Here is a 20,141-nt window from a genome sequence, read left to right on the forward strand (position 1 = left end):
GGTTGGGTGAAAGGGAGGAAAGAAAGCTCGTTAAGCTGTTTAGCAACGCCCAACCCTAGCCCCGCCCTCTTCCATTTCAACACGGCTATCTAGCGGGGGAGTCTCCCTGTCACTCATTATATCTCAAAGAAACCATTGGTTAGCTGTAACGTCCATCAAACGCTAAATCGTCTCCTTGAACATCTGATTGGTGAATATGGTCCGTGGGCGTGCCCCCGTCCTCAAAGGATTTTCCCCGGAGTGGCCAGACGGGCTGGGGGACACAGGATGGCAGAGCTAATAGGAGTATCTAACGGGACATGCGGACGGGCTGATTTCTTCTAATATTTCAAGTGCTGGTGAGGGCCTTATGATACTTTTTAAAGCGAATAATAACACCCTTTATCATAATGGTGAAATCTGTGCGGGTATTTCTGCTTATTTTTGTCTCATTAGTCCAAACTAAGAAGTCGACCACTGGACATGAGCTAGCTAACCAAGTGGTCAGTTGGAGCGGACCCCGATTTGAGGATAATAAACGGACTTAAAGCCTCAAACACTGAATATTATAAAACAATTACAGGGTAACTTTAATGTTTTTAAGCATATGATTGATGCTGGCTGTGCACCGGCGTGTTGTTCAGTGTATTAGGCGCCTGGACAAAAAAACAGCTGGTTAAATTTCACATTAGAACCGGTGCAAAAACTCACAGGGACCGAGGTAGATGAACAGATGTGGGTCAGCCCATCGGTAACGGGAAGCGATGGTGCGGAACACTGATTGATCGCGGTTGCCATCAGTTTATGCCTGCGCGCGTGTGAGCGTGTGTGAATGTGCGCTTATCCGTCTATGGAGAAAAGGAGTGTGTGTGTGTGTGTTTGTGTGGGTGGATTTTAATCCATAAATCATCAAAATAGCGCATTTAATCCAGTCCAGCGTGCCATCCACGTGATTCAGTCAATCTGTAATCCAAATAAAGTGTTAGAGATGAAAAAATGAATGACATGATGACAGTTTGGTTTTCTGTGACCCGATCTATAAAATACTCTTGAAATCAAAGTGAGAAATGCTTAGTTAATATAAAGTGCTGACCCACAGCCTCTAAAAGCCAGTAAATCTCGCATAATTAAGTAGTCCTCACAGATTTCAGTGTATTCCTGATAAAATCTAAATTGTTTAATTGACAAATAATTTAGCCTCTTTCCTCATTGGGTTATTATCCCTTTGGATTATACCGACTTGCGTTCACCTAAGTAAGAAGTAAGTAAGAATGATCCCTTGGGTGGTTAACCTGAACATGCAAAAGTATTGAGAATCACATGTGAATTATTAAGTAAAAAAAATATGTACAAAACAAACACTCTCAAGGGTTAAATGGGCCTCCGAGGGTTTATTCTCTTGCCATGGATCTGTGTTTTCCTGTTATGTCTGGTCATTTAATTACAGGAGAAATGTATTTCATATGTGAGTAAATGAAACCCCACTTTAAATAAAATAATACTGCTTCAAAATATATTTTTTAATCACAGTCCTGATGGTTTTTCTTTGATGGGTGCCAGCATGTTTCATATGCTGGGAAAACTTTTAATATTTCAGTAACATGTCAAAATTAATTTAGACAACTCTGTGTGATGTCATCAGATTATATTAAACAGTAAATGAATGAAAAATGAAAGAAAGCCTTATGTTCTGGCCTTTTATTCACCCAGTAGGATTCACTGTATCCAAGGCACAGCACCATCAATGTTTCACCACGAGTGCCTCTGAGAAATACTAAAACAGGAATATATATATATATATATATATTTATTCATATTTAGGGCAGTGTGACCTGACGTAATCCAAGTTGCATTATTCAGAACAGCCTCCAACACAAGAAGCTGTACTCGGCTCATAAATTGGTAATGACTCCCCCTTTCAGCTCTTAATGGAGTTCGCACGTCTGTAGTAAAGTCCTCTGGAAGCTCTGTGTGTACAGTTGTGGGCATGTAGCAGGAGGAAAGTGTGCCGGATCAAGGAATCAAAGGCATTTTTACAGCTGATGGGACTGTTTACATGCAGCTAATGGGACATTTGAGAGCCTACCTGGTGCGTTTGTACCCATTTGTGTGACTGACTGACTTACTGTGCATGGGGTTTTGTAATAATTTAAGAAGATACAGACACTGGATGTGGGAGTGAGATGTGTTCTTCTCTGCAACTGTGGGCAGGCTTTACTCTCCATTTCTCACTCCTATCTTCCTCCCTGAGTAAGAGGAAAATGAAGGAGGAGCGCTCGCTTGCTACTCTTTCACCACATGAGCACAGGGGCCCTCAAAGAACGTTGAAGAGGAGGAGGAGGTGGAAGGGGGAGGATGCATGGGAGAGCTAGTGCTGTTGCCCTGTGAACGGAGCTCTATTGTCCCGGGAACCTTTCAGCAGCTTCCCCGAGGTCCCTGTTCCTTCCCCTCCCCCTACTCGATACACTCTCTCTCCCTCAGAAACACAAACACATAAACACACACACACTTTTTGTCTGCCTCTGCTGTTTCACATCTCTCTCTTTTACACTTAGTCTCATTCACTCGCTCCTTTTCGGTCACACTCTTGTCCCGCTCGGTGTCTCTCTCATGCTTTTGCTTCTGCGCCCCCCCTCATTTCCCACAAGCAGCACAAGGCCTCATCCCTCCTCCTGTCCCCTCCACCCTCCTCCCTCCCGGTCCCTCATTATTTCGCTTCATCAGTGTGATTGTCATGCCGGTCAGACAGTATAAGCAAAAACATGCAATCTTCTAATTTGCATCACCTCATTTTTAAGCAGCAGACAGCGCCCCGTTTCCAAAATGTTTATGCACAAAGCTAAACCTAAGCTGGGCCTTTCTGTGCCAAACCAGCCCTTGCTGACTATTCAGGGTCCTTTTGTGGGAACACATGATGGTGTAATTTTACCCTTTTGTTTTCTCTCGTTGGCGCGAGGCTGTCGGGGGTTTGCAGGGGGTCGCTGGCTAAGAAAACGGGGCCAAATGAGGGGTCTGCTGATGGGAATTGGCCTTGATGAACACAAGTGGTCCTTGTCTTTGTGAACAGCTGTAATTACACAATCTGCAATTACAGTAGCCTCCTGCTGGGACACCGATAGCACTCCTGCTCGTATTGTTGGCGATTTATTGTATTAAAGCTATAAGGAGTGCAAGCAAAGCAGTGAGATAAGTATTGACAAAGGATGTCTATGTTTTATAGTTTTAATGGTTTAATGAGTTGAAAGTTTACTTTCCAGTATGCAGTCTTTATTAAATTTTAGTGGGGTTTTGCTATTATTAGTCTTCTGACTGGCCTCCTGTGTCTTTTCAACCTGCTTTTTTTGGCATATCTGCAAAGGAAAAACTCTGGAATCAAAATGAATATTTTTTCCTTTCTTTTGCAAATCTGAAACAAAATTATTTCATTGGAAACAAGTGTTTGTGCACGTTTCCATCCGTCTCCCCTGTTTGTCCTCCTTGAAGCTTCTTCCCATAGCTGCATTGTTCTAGCCAAGTGTTTGGACAGGATGGAGAGATGTGACACAGGGAGGAGGACCAGGAAACAGGAGCCAGGCTCAGACCTCAAAAACAGGAAGCAGGAGGAGACAACGATAAGATGGCTGCTCTGGGATTTCTCCTCTTTTGAACTACAGAGGGCTCGGAGTGTCTGATCAGAGGCAATCAGGGTTCAATTAAAGTTCAGAGTAGTAGTGGGTGTAAGCAAAATGAGAAAGCAGTGTATCTGGAGAAAGATATGCGGCTGTGTTTGTTTACTGCAGGTTTTGTGTTAGGATTTGTTGTTTTTGGTCTTGACCACATCCACGAATCTCTGGTTGTGTCAGATTTCCAGCTGGGCCGGTGACAAGCTGGCGCTGGGATTAGCTGGCACGCCGTATCTTCCTATCTCTAATGCTTTAATCTGCGTGCTGGTCGACAGAAGTCTCCTGGCTTTGGCACACTCTTGGTCATCACTCTCTGGTCAACAGCCCACCCACACTTTGTTTGTTTTTCCATCCCAAAATGCTGTATTTTAGAGCAAGAATAGGAAAAACAGGGACAGTTTACAACAAAATACAATCGCTTACTGCCGCACATGCGTAAAAATTATACCCTGAATTTAAGGTTCATTGCAGGCTTATGGCTCTGTTCTAACTTCTGATGTTTTTAGACCAAAGTATTAATCAATAAAGTGATCTGCATTGGGACACTTCACCTGCGTTTGTGTCTAAAACCGTTCTGTTTCTCTTGCAGTCTGCGTGCCGGCGTGAAGCCTCACCATGCCGCTGGTGAAGAGAAACATCGAGCCGCGCCACCTCTGCCGAGGGGCGCTCCCCGAGGGCATCGGCAGCGAGCTGGAGTGTGTGATGAACAACACGCTTTCCGCCATCATCCGTCAGCTCAGCAGCCTGAGTAAGACACACATTCACAGACAGACACACACCAACACTAGCACGCCCGTCCTGGTAAACAAAAGGCTGCTAAAAGTGTCTAGTAGAAAAAAGCATACAAGTATTTTTTTTTTTTTTGGAACATCAAAAGCATCCTCAGGCTGTAACCCCGTTAATTTCAGCGTGACGATGGTACACACTGTGTGTAGCCTCTTTGTATACGGGACAAGATCACATGCTTTCATCGTTAATCCCGAAGCTGTGATTGATTTGGCCGTTGTCATGGTTACAGAGCCTGAGGTCACTGGGCTCACAGCGGCCTTGCAGCAGCCTCACATTGGAACACGGAGGGTCGAAATGTAATCCTTTTAGACAGGCGCGCAAAAAATGAACTTATCTGTAGCTGTGGACATGTGACTGTAAGCGTGTGTGTGTGTATATAGAAGTGTTTCATATCGATTATTATGCTGACTTTCTATTGCATTACAGAGTTATAACAGCACAAAGGGCAGCTATTTTCCCATTTGCCCCCTTTATCCACAGTTGCCTTCTGCTTTCATGGCAACTGTGTTTAAGGTTTTTTGCTAAACTCAGCCACATAAATTTAAACTGTCCTTTCTGACGTTAACACCTCATCTCTTTGGCCTCAAATCCATTCTCTGTCTCTTATTGTGTCAAGTTCCTGCACAGGGAGTGGGTATTTCAACAGCAGCTGTGCGGGTTAAATATAAATGCTCCGAAAGGCCTGGTGGGGGTATATCTGCAGACACTGCGTGTGTGTCTGTGAGCACATGTGTATAAGTGGTCCATAGGAATCCCCAGAAGGGGTCAGAGTTGACGCGGGCTCTACGTGCCAGATCTGCGATTCTTCCTTCCTTTAAATGTTTTTCCTGCAGCCCATCCTGTCAGCGGGAGGGACAGAAATAGCCCTCAGTCTGTGTTTGTCATACCACACATTGTATGTTACAAAGTATTTATGTTTAAATATTTTTATTGGAATTGTACCGGAGGTGCTCTGTTTTGTTTTGTGCTTTAATATGCTTCTGTTTCACTACTGCTCAAATCCACAGCCTTGTAGTGAAGGGCCTTTTGCAGCCATTAGTTCTGTGCTAAGATTAGGCAGTTTTCCATCAGGTGGTTTGTGGGTGTGTCCCGTACCTTTATGTGCATTCCCATAATGAGAACTTCCCCTGTCGGACTTCTTCAGGACCATATATGTGGCAGGAGGAAGTATCTGCTCTGGGGTAAGACCTTGAGAGTGACCCTGGAAACTCATGGGTGGGGCTCAAGTTGAACAACACAACCAGAACAAGTGCCTTTAAAAGAATTCAATGCAGGAACCTCAATTATAGGTGATGCAGGCTTTTTTTATTATTGTTGTTAAGTGAACTAGAACATGAATAAAGTCCGGAAGTGAAAACAAAGCAGGGAAGCAGAGAAATTACATTTGTCTTCTGAGTCTGTTCCTCTTGATGGAAGGTGGTGCTCATAGCTGAAAAGCTGATATAACCGTCTCCTGTGGCAGTTCTTACATAGACAGAAAACAGTAAAACACGATAGAGACAGCAAAGATGTAACCTGGTAGTATTTTTAGTACTCCTAAAATCAGCTTTTGCCATGTAGGCAGGCTAATTTGCCTAGTCTCCGCTGTTCTTCTCTGCCGTTGGTGGTTTAAAGAAACCTTTTAGCTCCCTGAGGTCCTGAGAGAAAATGTTCCGGGTTCTTTAAATTGAATTGAAGTGAACTGAGGTTAGAACATAAACAACAAAAATGTTGTGATCCAGTCGCATCTCAAAAAGAGCTGCGGGCTTCACTGAAGCTGTGACTCATTAAATGGGGGCTGACCACCCTTGTTCTCACCATGGATTTAATAAAACAACATCAACCAGTAGCATTGATTTTACTGCCAGCCGTCCCACATTGCATCCCACTGGTGACTTCTAAATCCATACGTCTCCGTGGCCAGCAAAGCCAGCAAGACTTTGTGACACTTCTCAACTTTGAAACAATCGGCTGAAGCACCAGCCAAAAGGAGGAAAAGACACTGTTGACTCACATCTGTGGGGCTGTGGATTTGACATAGACTGTATATAAAAGATGGACGTAGTCACTGCATCATTGGTTTCTATTTTTTTTTCTTCCAGAATGACTAAATTTGGATGAGGTGTAGTCATGAGTTATCAGCTTGTAATCTTGGTTAGCAAGTGGCACCTATAAACTATAAATATTGAACATACAGGGCTAATTACTAAATATTTAATATGCTACAATTTAATTCATTAAACGAAATTACATGGTTGGTGTGAACGGTTGTATTAAGAATAGGTAAGTAAGAAATATTTGAGAGTGTGGGAGTTCATGGGGATTTTTGAGTCAGCCTGAATTGGTCATGTAAGGAACTGCAGTTTTTGGAACTTCCTTGTTTGCCCCATTTTTGAGCCAGGGAGTGTGCTGCCTGGAAATAAACAGGAGGGTTATGTGTGCAGCGAGAGCCTGGATATTCATCTGCAGCAGTCACCTGTTAAAATCAAATGGGTGACGACAAGCAAACTGCTTTATATTTAGATGGAGCGTTATCAGTGCTCAACTTTTACTTCATAAACAGAAACTCAAGAAAACATTGAGAATGAGGCTTATTTATTACATAACAGCAGTTGTTGAGGCGGGAGAGAATGTGTTATTTACTATCCTGGTTAGGTGCTTTAGTTACTGTAGCGTCTGTATCCACACAGACGAATTCATATTATGGTTTAGATTGTGTGTTTTCAGCTAACAATCAATTATTCATGAGGATTGTTGCTATATGGAGTTGCATGAGACACCATTTCCTGCAGACTCTCGTTTCACGTTGTGTCACATTACCGGTGTATTGATTGGACTTTGGTCTCTGAGGGGATTTGCTTGGCTCCAGGTAACGATTAAAAGTCTCTCTCTCATATTTCTTTTTCTCCTTCTGTTGTTTTTTCTTTTCCCAGGCAAACATGCGGAGGACATATTTGGCGAGCTGTTTAATGAGGCCAACACCTTCTACCTGCGTGCCAACTCTCTCCAGGATCGCATTGACCGGCTGGCTGTCAAGGTCACACAGCTGGACTCCACTGTGGAGGAAGGTGAGTCACAGGGTTGAAGTCTGGTGTGGGGCGATGCACACTAAGCTATCATTCATTGGTGAAGTCCTGCTGATCTCATGTTTTCTGCATTTTCTGTGTACTGAATGGCTTTTGTAAGCTATTTTTGTCCTCCCAATGATGAATCATTTGTCCTCTTTTCCTCTTTTTGTGTTCTTAGTTTCCTTGCAAGATATCAACATGAGGAAAGCCTTCAAGAGCTCCACCACTCAGGACCAGCAGGTGGTGTCCAAGAGCAGCGTTCCCACTCCGGTCAAAGAGATGTACAACCTGAGCGACAAGCCTCCACCTCTCAACATACTATCACCTTACAGGTTGGTGTTGCTGAGGCACAACACATCCAAACAGCTGGATGGGCTTAAGTGATAATAAATAACTCTTAATTTTCTTACTTTGGTTAGTGTGAGTCCAAAAAAGATTTTAATTCAGTGGTTTTAAAAAGAGCTTAAATCTTATAAAACATTTTCAGGAGGTTTTCATTGGCTTTTTCTTGCTTCTACATGCAGAGTGAAAAACCAGAATTGGTACTATTTCAGTACTTGTGTGCATTACGTATTTAGCATGTCTTGCTCCAGTGGGAATCCTAACTCCTAATCCTGACTACATGGCACACTTTGCTCACTTTTTTCCATTCTCTCAGCATCGCTCTGCCTTATCCTGTCATTTCCTGTTATGTTCTCTTTGTGATAAAAAAGCTGGAGCTCTATTAGTAGTTTTACTCCTTTTCTTCCATTAGCCTCTTTTATCTTAAGGATCAATACACTTACTGATTCTACTTAACGTGGTTTTGCATAAGAAGGCGGTTGTTTATCATCATAACTTTCTCGGGGTTCGTCTTTGTAGGGATGACCACAAGGAGGCGCTTAAGTTCTACACAGACCCCTCCTACTTCTTTGACCTGTGGAAAGAAAAGATGCTACAGGACACGGAGGACAAGAGGAAAGAGAAGAGGAAGCAGAAGGTACCATATTGACTTAGAGTGTATTATACAGTGTGCAAGGACAGGTCTGATATTAAGCATTTATTTGGGTGTCAAACACAGGTGCTTGCAATTTTACATTTTGAGGTGGTCTTGGGCAGATACCAAACATACCACATAAAATTTTAAGTCCAACTCATTCCGATGGATAGAGAAATGTACATTTTTCATGTCTTAAAGAACTCTTAATAAAGAGTGCTGCTTATTTTAACCTAATATCACCTAAAACCTCTTGGCTTACTCTTTCTTCCAGGAGCAGAGGCGCTGTGTGGATGGGACACTACAGAGGGAGGTCAAGAAGGTCCGCAAAGCGAGGAACCGTCGGCAGGAGTGGAATATGATGGCTTTGGATAAGGAGCTGAGGCCAGATCATCGACACACCATACACCGGGACAGAGGCGCTTCCTCTGAGGGCTCGATGTCACCAGAGAACAGGTAGATGAGCAAACACCAGTGTGCTCTTAGTTTTCATCACATTTTATTCTTACACATGAGGCTGCATTTATATTTTCCTCATCAGGGGACACGGGCTGGATCAGCACCACTACCCCAACAGTATGAACCATGCTGGTCACGCCCACACCTACTCCGGCCCTCCACCCAGCGCCCTTGTTGCCCAGATGGCTGCCGGACATGCACCACGCGGAGGAGGTGAACACGACAACAGAGGCAGGACCATGATGGCCTATCAGGGTGGCACGCTGGGCCGCTCTCACCACCACCACGTCCCACTGCCTCCTCCACCCACTGAGGTTATGAACGGTGGCTCTATGTCTCTCCCACCAGTGGACTACAGGTAAATGGATTCATCTGCTTATTAGTTTTCTCGCTTTTTCCAGCAATAAGCAAAGCAAAAAAGCTTCACAAAACATTCTGCATACATATGTTTAAACTTTATGCACAGTGCATATGCAGGAACCTCATCCCAATCACTACTGACGCTATACAGTAGGCCAGACAGTTTATTTTGCCATAAGCTGTATTTAATTATCCACTATATCACTAAGAGTTCAATATTTTCTTCACATTTCTGCTCAATGCTAATGCTTTTGCATTATTTTACATTTTAAAAAGATGTACATTTAAACATGCTGATACACTTAGACTTTGAACAAACAAAAACATTCAGGGCCCATGGGCATGTGCAGTCTTTAAATATGAGAAAACAAATCAGAAACATGAGACACAAATATCAAATCCCAGCACAACTCAGCTCCTTATTTAGCTTCGGTTCCCAGAGGAGCTGGAAGCTATCCCAGCAGTCACTAGGCAGGTTCAGGTTCCTGCACAGGTCGCCAGTGAAAGTGATTTTGCTGTTTCAGAAGACTTTGACTCTATTTTATTTTATAAAATAAAACTTTCTTCTTATAATTTATTCTTATATTTTAAGTTGTCTCAAATACTTAAAAAAAAAGCCATTGCAAAGCTCTTACTTGAGTCTACTCTTGTAAAGTTTGAGCTAATGCTGCCACCTAGTGAGTTGGTATTTTTTGGTCTTCAAACTGTGGGCTTTCCACCAGAAGATATGTACTGACACGCAGCTGAATAAATTTGATTTACATCAACGTTATCATGCTCATCTTTACTTTTAAGGAGGGAAATGTAAGAAAAAGTTACAGAGGTGTCAGAAAATTATTGTTAACTCTGTCACTCTCTTGTTCTTCCTCGCAGTATGGATGGCTATGCCAACACTGGTCCTCCTCCCCCTCCTCCTGCTCCTGTCATCCCTTCTGCTCAGACGGCCTTTGCCTCACCTCCTGGAGGTCCGATGCCTCCCGGACCAATGGCCGGTGCTGCCGGATATGCTCCGCCCCCACCACCTGTATCTGGAGCCCAGGCTGCTCCACCTCCTCCCGGTCCTCCACCTCCTCCACTTCCAGCTGGTGCCTCCCACTCCACAACGCACAAGATGTCCTCGGTCGCATCCGCTGAGACCACAGCGGTCAACGACGCCCGCAGCGATCTGCTGGCTGCGATACGTATGGGTAAGAACTGTGCCTGTAAAAATGTGTCCTTCTGATGTAAATTTGTCCTCTTTGGAAATGTTTACATTCATTTTAATGTATTTATTTTTAACGATGCCTTTTATGAGTTTCCACGTTCTCTTATAACTTGTGTAATAATTGTGTAGTTAAAAAACACTTCATATTTTTCTGCAGGCATCCAGCTGAAGAAAGTACAGGAGCAGCAGGAGCAGCAGGCTAAGAGAGAGCCGGTTGGAAATGACGTGGCCACCATCCTGTCGCGACGCATCGCTGTGGAATACTCCGACTCGGAGGACGACTCCGAGTTGGAGGAGAACGATTGGTCAGATTAACACAAAGGCGTAAACACACACACTAAAAGACATGCAGTCGATCGCTCTCACGCTCACCTGAAAAACGCCCACTTTTCCACATTCACAGGTCGTCACAGACTTAGTTGCTGGAAACACACACCTTACACGTACACACAGTCACATGCTGTGGGTTGATATAAGCTGAATGGTCCAAGACTGGAAATCTGGAGTTGTATTTGGGATGCATAAACACTGTAAAGAGACAAGTAATATAATGTAATGCTGACCACCCTGTGAAACACTAACACTGAGAACTGATGACTACATTTCAAAGCATTGTGAATACACCCCAGTGGACGTTCCTCTACTGTTATTACACTATAGACACCCTGTGAAGGTGCTTATTTTCAACACATTCTCATCCCAGGGCGTCAAATACAGGCATCCTGTCAGATATCACCGTGTCACACAGATGATGCACACAAATTGGCCTTTGGCATCCTATCTGTGGCAATATCACAGGCCAAGAGATACCCGTCCTCTATTTTGCAGCATTTTTGATGACAGGAAGACAGATAGATAAAAGATGCTGGAGTAAGGCCTCAGCCACGGTACATGGCACCCACACACTCCTAACTAAAATGTGTGCTGTACTTTCTGCAAGTCTGCTAGCGTCTGAGTGATGTCAGTTGTCACTTTTAAAAGAAGATGGATGGAGACTCCCAGCTGTTAACCCCTGTTGGGGTTGTCACCGTGAAGGTGGTGCTGAGGGTGTTTAACCTACTTTTAATCATGCAAGTTACTTTAGACAAGGTGTGAAAAAACGTGTGGGTCATTACCACATGGGCTGAAGTCTGTGCCTCAGGCGGCAGATGTCAAAGAAATATAACAGGAATGTTTACCCTGCTGTCGTGTCCGTATCTGCAGCCGAGTGTAATGGAGGCTTAGGCGTTTTATACTTGAGCGGGGGCAGCGCGAAAGCAGTCCGGACTGCCCGTCTGCCTGCAGAGAGTGTTTGTTGTCAGATGGAGGCAGTGTACAGAAGTATGTGGTACAACCGGTCTGTGGGCCACACACATACGTATAACTTCTAACAGACAAAGAGCTGAAGAGGAACCAATTGTCAAAGACAATGAGCTCCAGCGTATGTTTTGTGCTCTTGAAGTTTTGATCTTTAATGTTAATTTCATGCTTTTCTTGTTCCCAATGAACTCCACTGTCACTCACTTCCCTAATCCAGCCCACTCGTCAAACTTTGTCATCAGCATTTGACCTACGCGTGCGTCCAGCAGCGTGCAGTTTGGGATTTCGGAGGATTGGACAGGAGCACGTTTTTTAGTACGGTGTCCAAACAGAAACACATATGCAGACAGACGCAGGACCATAAATTATGCTTTAAGCTCTGGTCACACCTATAACAGTCCTCTCTAAAACCCTCATTAGGGAGATGGATGGGTGGCTTTGTGTTCTGTGATTCTTTCACGTTTCAATTAAGGTGCTAAAAAGCACTCGATTATGTCGAGATACAGCCCTTCGCAACATGAATCCTGCACGTTGAAAAATGCCGATTACGCCGTGTGTTTAAATGTGCTGCCAAGTGGTCTTTTATTAGCACCATGAGATAGATCCTCCGTCGCAACACAGATGCCACCTTGTGCGTGCCTGTGAGGCCCAGCGGCTCAGACAAACAGGAGTGTTTAACGTCCTGGGAGTGAGAACAGGTTGTTATTTTATGTATAGTCAAAGCTTGAGAGTGTTAGAATTATTAGAAACTTTCCTCTTGAGCTAACTAATGTACCTTTTTTTAAAAAACTATTTTTACTGAAACACTTATGCTGTAGACCACCGAGCGAGACTTTAATGTGTAGACAATAACTGGAATTTATGGAGGAGCTGGCTGCAGAACAGATGACCAGAACGAGCATCTGAAATACTTTGGCAATGGACGGATGGATGGATGAGAGACTTACTGATGAAGAGTATGATAGGCTATTGAGCCGCCTGCTGTCGCTCACTGCTGTGAGGGAGGGATATCGGGATTGGGGAGGGTGGGGCCATGTATATGCTAATGTGAGCTGTGTAACCTTTGACCCAGAGAAAAATAAAATGATGAATGAACAAAAATTACTGGGTTTCTGTGTCTCTTCCCTGTTGTCATAGGAACGACAAATACCTGGCCCTTCAGTTTCCATGGGAACAGTACAGCTAAGAAGGGAGTTGCCAGGGAAACAGAAGAGTGCGAAAAGGGAGGGGCAAGGATGAACAAAGGGAGTCCAGGCAGGAGTTTTATGCACAGCACATGTTTGGTTTTAATACAAAATTAACAAGATCTCTCAGTTGAGTGAACTAACCAAAGCAATAAAAAGTACAACTAACACCTTGGAAAAATAGACAGCACGGTCACACAAATGTGTTTTTTTTTTCTTTTTACAATATCTCAGTTAAGTTAGTGCATGTTGATTATCGTTTATATTTTGCAGATACTTAAATTGTTGTGCCATTTTCATCCCCCAAAAAATAAAGTGCATTTCACATTAAGAACTACGCATACGTTTACACAAGATGCTCTTACCGTTTCCGTGGTGTCGCCCCCATCTCCAAACCCAACCCTAAAACACACACACACACATACCCACACACGCACACATTCGCGGACCCTTGAGCAAGGCTGGGCAATTACCTTTCCTAAGGCATCACATGAGAAACTGGGACTGTTGTTGAAGCTCGAACCAATTTGCTGAATTCTGCTCAAATAATATGCTCAATAATATCCTCATTTAGATTTGACAGCATTTCTAGTAGATAACGGTAGATGGCGTAAGCATGAATTGAGGCTATGGTCCAGGGAAGGCCACAAAGGGCACTAGCGGTGGCTCCCGAGCCAGGCAGAACCCCATGTACGAATGAGCGATGAATTAATTGAAAAAGAGAAGAGAGGTGGGGCGCAGAAAGAAGAACAAACAGCTTGTAGTGTGGGTGGGGGGGAATTCACATATAGATGGAGAACTCTGAAATTCAGGTAAATTATTTTCAATTTATCCTTTGACGTTGACATGTCCAGGGTGTACCCTGGCAGCAGGGTGGGGCCCTCCACAACAGTCCCAGTTTCTCAGGTTTCCCCTTGGGAGCATTAATTGCCCATCCCTACCCTTGAGTGTTTTGATATTTAGCTCTAAATTAGGTCTTCTCCTGCTTAACTAAGCGCCCATTACTGGCAACATTACCCACCAAAAATAACTGCTGTTTAGTACACAACCTTGAGTACTATGACACCGTGAAACCTTTGGGTACATTAACAGGTGCGTCTACAGGTAAGTATTACATCCAACTTCACAGTCGTTTGCCTTTCTTGGATACAAAGCCCTTTTTCACATGTTCAACAATGAAAATCTCAACAATACTGTTGGCTGCACACAAGAGATTCACATTCACCAATGAGAGAAAGTCACGTACCACCAAAACATCTCCCATACGCTTAGCCGAGCCTTCCTAATCGTCCTTTAACCAGCCTTGACAAACTGGTGCATATTGAAGCGAGGAAAGTAAAGTCTTAACAAAGAGTCCACATTAACAGCCAAAGTGGAGAAATGTCACTGAAAATATGGTGCAACCTTAACTCATCCTGTAGTTTGACTGGCTTTGGTAGCACCATGCACGGTGGGTATAAAGTCCCTCCTCTTCGGCATGCCTTATTTACAGAAACACACGAGTCGAGAGAGTTGGTTAAACAAGTTGATAAATACTACATTCAGAAAAAGGCTTTACAGCGCGGTTAATATCAAGACAACATCAGAATACGAAAGAAGTCAGGCCAGACTGAAGTGGAAAAAAATAGAACTTCTCAATGAATATAACAAAATAGACTTTTCTCCAAAGGTAAAGTAACAAGAGTTTGTGATGGTTTGTGGTGTGCCAGTCTGACCTGTCGGTGCTAATCAAATGACTATAGGGTGCAGCCTGACACTGTGCACAAGTTCACATACAAGGGCTACACTCCAATGCTTGGAAATGCTGTCCTTTAACTTTCCTCACTGATCCCACCTGGTCTGAGGCCAGAAAGATTAATACTGGGAGCCCCATAAATCAGGCTCTCTGAGAGTTGGGGGAAGCAGCAAGGAAGGAAAGAAGAGGCATTATCTTTTTATTTGGAAGTAGCCTTTTTTAGCTCATAGGATCATTCAGAGGTCACTTAACGGACACCTGCCTCAACCAGACTAAATTGTTTAATGTAGAGTAAAATATTAGTGATAGAGGAGACAGAAGACACACAGCAGGACTAGGATCCCAGTTCATTTAGAGTCCCTTTCACTTTGGCTTGAAGTGCTGGAGCTCCCTCCGGCCACTGCACCCACCTCCTAGTCCCATCTCCTTCCGAGAAGCTCTACAAACACATAACGAGGCCACTTATTTCAGAATTGACAGGAAGACTTACAGCATATTCCTATAAGGTCAGAGGTCAACAGGACTTGATATGTTTCAGACCTGCATTATTCCCCCTCTGACCCACACAAGGAGACAGATTCTGGTCTGCTGAGCTGATGGATCACACGCACACACATGTACACACCCAGAGACCATGCAAAACAGTCCCAAATCACACATTTGAGATTACAAAACTCAGGACGGACAGTTCGTATGCTCACAAAAGGCAGAGGCAACAGGAAAAGAAAGTTCACATTTTCACCCCGGTGTGATAAATGATTGAAGACCGATGTAGGGTTGTGGAGAAATGAGGCAGTGGTGTCACTGTGATGAATGAGTAGTTTCATCCTCTTTTTTTTTCTTTTTCCCTCAGCCATGGGAGTGATTATGTGTCTGTCATCCATTTGAAGATGCATCTCTGAAGCATCACTCATAGTTCGCTGAGCCTGTTCTCTGCAACACATCGCCAAGATGGTACTTGACTCTGCAGGAAGAAGTCGTGGTGGGATGTGGATGTTATTGCTGTCTGAGTATTGCTTCGCGTCTAAAAAATAACTACCAATCACAGGCTAGTTATTGCTGAATAGAAAATAAGGAATTGATGATTTCGAGAAGGTTGCAGACCTGTTTTAAAACCAAAATATTCTGGAGAACTAACTCAGAGCAGCTGAGGAGTGATGTGGAATGATCATTATCAGAGCGTCTGAAGCAAAATGCTGAAACAAAAACCTCTCCTGTGACCTTGGTGCAATGATTTTAGCTCTTTCAATGTGAGGTACATTATACATACAACACAATTATTTGGGTCATGGTGACATCAGGAAACCACGGCACATTGCCTGCAGCGACCTGTGTGACCTACCACACTGAACTCAGGAAGAGCAAACAGCGACCTGCATGCAAATTAAACCGGGCCATTACATGCACACCTATTAATGAGGTTGAGGCTCTTCGGGAGGGAAACATGATCAAATAAAATAAATAGTATAATTTTGCTACTCTGGCTCCATTTATTTGATTAGCTGTGTTAATTTCACCACCCATGTTATTCCTTTAGGAATAATAGACCAGCTGTTTTTCTTTTATATATTTGAAATGTAAATCTCCCCTCAGGAGGTGGAGGAGGAGAGGTATACAGTAATGTTATATAATCCAACAGGCCTCTATATGGTTTGATGCCTCCATCCATACTAATAAAAAATGAAAGAGGGGGCTAATGGGGAAAGTCTCTCAAGTGCTTTGTCTTGGCCCTCTGAGATGCGAGCTGAACTAAAATACCTCCAGAAAGGGGGGGAAAAGGGATGAGAACATGAGAGAGGGTAGGAAAGAAAGAGGGAGCGGCTTGATTTCTTTCCGTTGAGAACGCAGGACGCAGATCAGAGAGCTCCGGGTCTATTTATAGCTCTCCGCGGCTGTTTAGCTTTCGACGCACGTTCAGAGTGCAGCAGCAGAGCTGCCGGGTTGCTGCTGCTCCAGACGGGCTTTGCTGTGGAAATGCCTGCGTACTGAGCCGCGGTCGGCTCCCTCCCTCCTTTCTTCTCCGCTCATCACAAACGAATGCGCCGTGAGGTTTTTACACAAACACACACGCAGACACACATGCACGCACGCAGGCGCAAACTAACAATTCCTCCCTGTTGGAGGAAAATAAGCACATGTCCTCAAGTGGTCCGGTTCCGCTTAGTGTATGCATGTCTTATATATACAGCTGCTGCCTTTAACATGTGATGCACTCAGTGCTCTCTGCAGACATGAGGAAGGGCGTGGCGTGGGTTGAACGGGAGGAAAGCGGGATGCAGTCCCGATAGTGGCCTTTACTGGGGAAGACAGTAAGATACTTTGCCCTGTGGTACGTGTATCAAAGAAAAAAATGCCATCTAGCCATCCATCCATGCATCCATTTGGCTGTGGATGATTAACCAATCTGCGTCTGCCACTGACATCTCCAGGACAGAGCTCAAGCCACAACCCTCCACCACTGCCCCGGACCTCCTCTGCTGCTGCTCTCTCTTTGGCACTGGTAAGATCCAGTGAGGAGCAGAGCTGACCCAGGTTGCCTCTCTTTCTTCCCACCTGGGTCTGCTTGGTCAGACGTCACTCGGAGTCCGTGCACGGTGGGCCACACTGGTGGGAACACAGCCGCAGCACACCAGCCACAGCGCCTTCTGGATCTCCTGGTTCCTGAAGGCATAGATGACCGGGTTTATGACCGAATTGTAGGTGGCAGGCACCAGCGTGGCGTAGGTATAGAGCGGCGGGTACGTGTAGTCAGCGATGAGCGAGTAGACAGTGAATGGCATCCAGCAGGCGGCAAAGGTACCCAGGATGATGGCTAGGGTGGACACGCCCTTTCGGGTTGTGACGTAGTGGGGTGTGGCAGCCAGGAAGTGGTGCTGTAGGGCGATTTGGTGAGCGTGGCGCATCACGATCTTGCAGATCTGGACGTAGAGTTGCAGCATGAGACCGAAGAGCAGCAAGAAGGAGACAGACAGCACGGCGATGTTATTTTTTGTCAGCGGCCGCACCACGCTGCATGTAGCCGCCTCCGCTAGGCAGTTGACCCCTGTGACAGGCAGCAGGCCTAGACAAAGGGAAAGGCCCCACAGCAGCACAAGCATGGTGTAGGTGAAGGCCGCCGTCCGCTCCGAGTTGTAGGTGAGGGCGTAATACAATGATAGGTATCGGTCAATAGTGATAGCCAGCAAGCTAAAGACAGAAGCAGAGAATGAGGCCACTATCAAGCCCACAGTCAGCAACTGGGCTGAATCAGAGCGAAGTAAGTAGGCACAGGTGAAGTGCAGCACGAGGCCCAGGCCGGCCAGCAGGTCAGCCAATGCCAGGCTGCCGATCAGCAGGAACATGGGAGCTCTGAGCGCTGGGTTCTGCCAGATCACAAGCACCACCAGAGCATTCTCACAGGCTATCAGAGTCCCAGATGAGCACAGCACAATGTCCCAGGGGTTGACCAGCAGCGGCAGCTGGCTGGGCCGCAGGGAGTCTTCCGGTGGAAGCGTCCCCAGGCTGGTGCTGTTGTCCATTGGTCCACCACCTCCGCTGGCCCAAGCTGTGGAATCAGGAGCCAGCCAGCTGGGGGTGACTGGTGGCTCTTCACTCATTGTGCCCCCCGTCTGAAATTGACAAACACAAATACAGGTCACCCTGATGGTATGCACACTTTGATGGTCAAAAAGAGCACAAGGAGCACCATATAAACCTGCCACAAGTGCCTCTTTTTCTATGTTTTGGGCTTTTTACATGGGAAGACAAAAACAGGGGCCGTTTCATCGGTAATGTCTGCATCATACATCTCAATCCATGCTGTTAAGACCCAGGGTAACTCATTCCACAGACAGTCAAGGTTATATAGAGTGCAGGTGGTGCACAGAACTATAAGAGCAAATTAGCAAATGCTCACATTACCTCAATGTTGGTTGAATTAAATAAAAGAAAAACCTGTATTTTTCATTTGTATCCTTTTAAAACAATAAAAGCCTGCACTGAAGAAGAAATACGCTGTACCATTCTGTCGCTGATCCATACGGCTAACAGGTATTTTCCTTTGGGAATTTAACCAATGATTGCTAAGTAGATTATAACACTTTTTTAATGTGGCAAGAGAAAAAATCCCAAGAGGATAACATAAAGTAGAGTATGCTTTGCAGAAAAAAATCTCAGACCAAGACAGCCAAATATCGATAAACTACCAGAGGCGATAACAGTAAGTTAATTCACAGACAAGTCCCGCTCTCCACAACAGAAGACACCGCACCCGTTATCTCAGGAATTGCTTCTTTCTTCCTCTCATAATGCCTCTCACACCATAAGTGCCGTTTTACCTTGTGCACCTTGCATAAGAAACACACTGGCTGCTCCACGTCAGCAAAAGGATGCTGTAGGGGGAGGAAAAAAAACACACGCACACACACAGGCGGCATCTTTCCATGCATGTCAAGGATGCTCAATAATGCGCCTCCACACCCAGCCTACCTTGACTCTGTGAGCTGAGACTTCCCGGTCTAGATTGAAGAAGGACAGCCTGGCATTTCCACGGTATCTCACTGTGGACGGAGACGCAGCTCGGGAGAGGGGGATAAATGGAAGCAAAAAGAGCGCGGAGCGGCTCTGCCGTTAACGGCGCATCGCTGTGGACTGCGGCTGTGCGGGGAGCAGCGAGCGGAGCAGCGGCGGAAGAGATGAAGAGGAGGTGTGAGTGCGAGGGGGGGGGGAGTGGAGGGGTGATGAAGGAGGAGGAGTCCCAAATGGGCCAGATTGCCAGAGACCGGCTGAACTCCGTTAAAGAGCTAAATGTGTCTAGTCCGTGGCGTCTCAAGGACAAAGACAGGTATGAAGCGCGCGTACAGGTGTCTGCGCTCTAGCACGGCACGGTTCGCTTATTCTGACATGATTTCCGTGCAATGAGCACACATATGATCGTGCAACACTGGATCCTAATCTCATGAAGTTTGATCACCTGATCTGCATGGCTTTGTTAGTTTTTGTGACCCCTACCCGGCTTTTTTCTCCTTTTTGCTACCCGACTCGAGTTTCACGCGTGAAGGTGCTGGATGCAGAGGCTCGGTTTCCTCCCGCGACGCCCTGCTATTCTGGTCCCGTCTGTGCTATTAACAGCAACCCAGATGTGTGTCACCCAACCTCCTCCCGTTCCCGCTGTCCTCCATCTTCTTTGTCACATCCCCTTGCAGCTCTGCCTCAGAGACACCTCGTGTGAAGTGAGGCGGGTGGGGAGGTGAATACACCTGACTACACTGAACTGACCAAGCAGGGGGTAACAACGGCTGTGCGCGTTTCTTTAAAGGCACCTGCCTTTTTGGGCCTGAATGGATTAAAAATAGCTCCTGTTGTAGCGGGAAAGCTGGAATACCAGGTAACACCACTAAGGGGCGATGTTGAGTCCCCCATATGAGTCATCAGTGTGCACCTATGGGACTCGGAAAAGGGAGCACACC

At 45.3% G+C, this 20,141-nt stretch overlaps 3 protein-coding genes across 4 annotated transcripts in view; 2 read left to right on the plus strand and 1 right to left on the minus strand.

The window, feature by feature from the left end:
• LOC102082737 (extracellular matrix protein FRAS1) overlaps positions 1-20,141 on the plus strand; it is a 473,764-nt gene that overhangs the window by 352,598 nt on the left and 101,025 nt on the right. The window lies entirely within an intron of this gene.
• On the plus strand, positions 201-12,876 carry wasf3b (WASP family member 3b). The gene is made up of 9 exons (XM_019363127.2): positions 201-338; positions 4,231-4,389; positions 7,343-7,477; positions 7,656-7,809; positions 8,339-8,456; positions 8,728-8,909; positions 8,995-9,270; positions 10,146-10,459; positions 10,634-12,876. The coding sequence occupies exons 2-9, from the start codon at positions 4,257-4,259 to the stop codon at positions 10,789-10,791; spliced, it is 1,470 nt and encodes a 489-aa protein (XP_019218672.1). The 5' UTR covers positions 201-338; positions 4,231-4,256; the 3' UTR covers positions 10,792-12,876.
• gpr12 (G protein-coupled receptor 12) lies at positions 12,915-20,018 on the minus strand. The gene is made up of 2 exons (XM_005471890.4): positions 19,162-20,018; positions 12,915-18,302 (listed from the first exon to the last, which is right to left on the minus strand). The coding sequence occupies exon 2, from the start codon at positions 18,288-18,290 to the stop codon at positions 17,262-17,264; it is 1,029 nt and encodes a 342-aa protein (XP_005471947.1). The 5' UTR covers positions 18,291-18,302; positions 19,162-20,018; the 3' UTR covers positions 12,915-17,261.

This window comes from Oreochromis niloticus, linkage group LG9 (genome assembly GCF_001858045.2).
Source record: "Oreochromis niloticus isolate F11D_XX linkage group LG9, O_niloticus_UMD_NMBU, whole genome shotgun sequence".
Classification (NCBI taxonomy): domain Eukaryota; kingdom Metazoa; phylum Chordata; class Actinopteri; order Cichliformes; family Cichlidae; genus Oreochromis; species Oreochromis niloticus.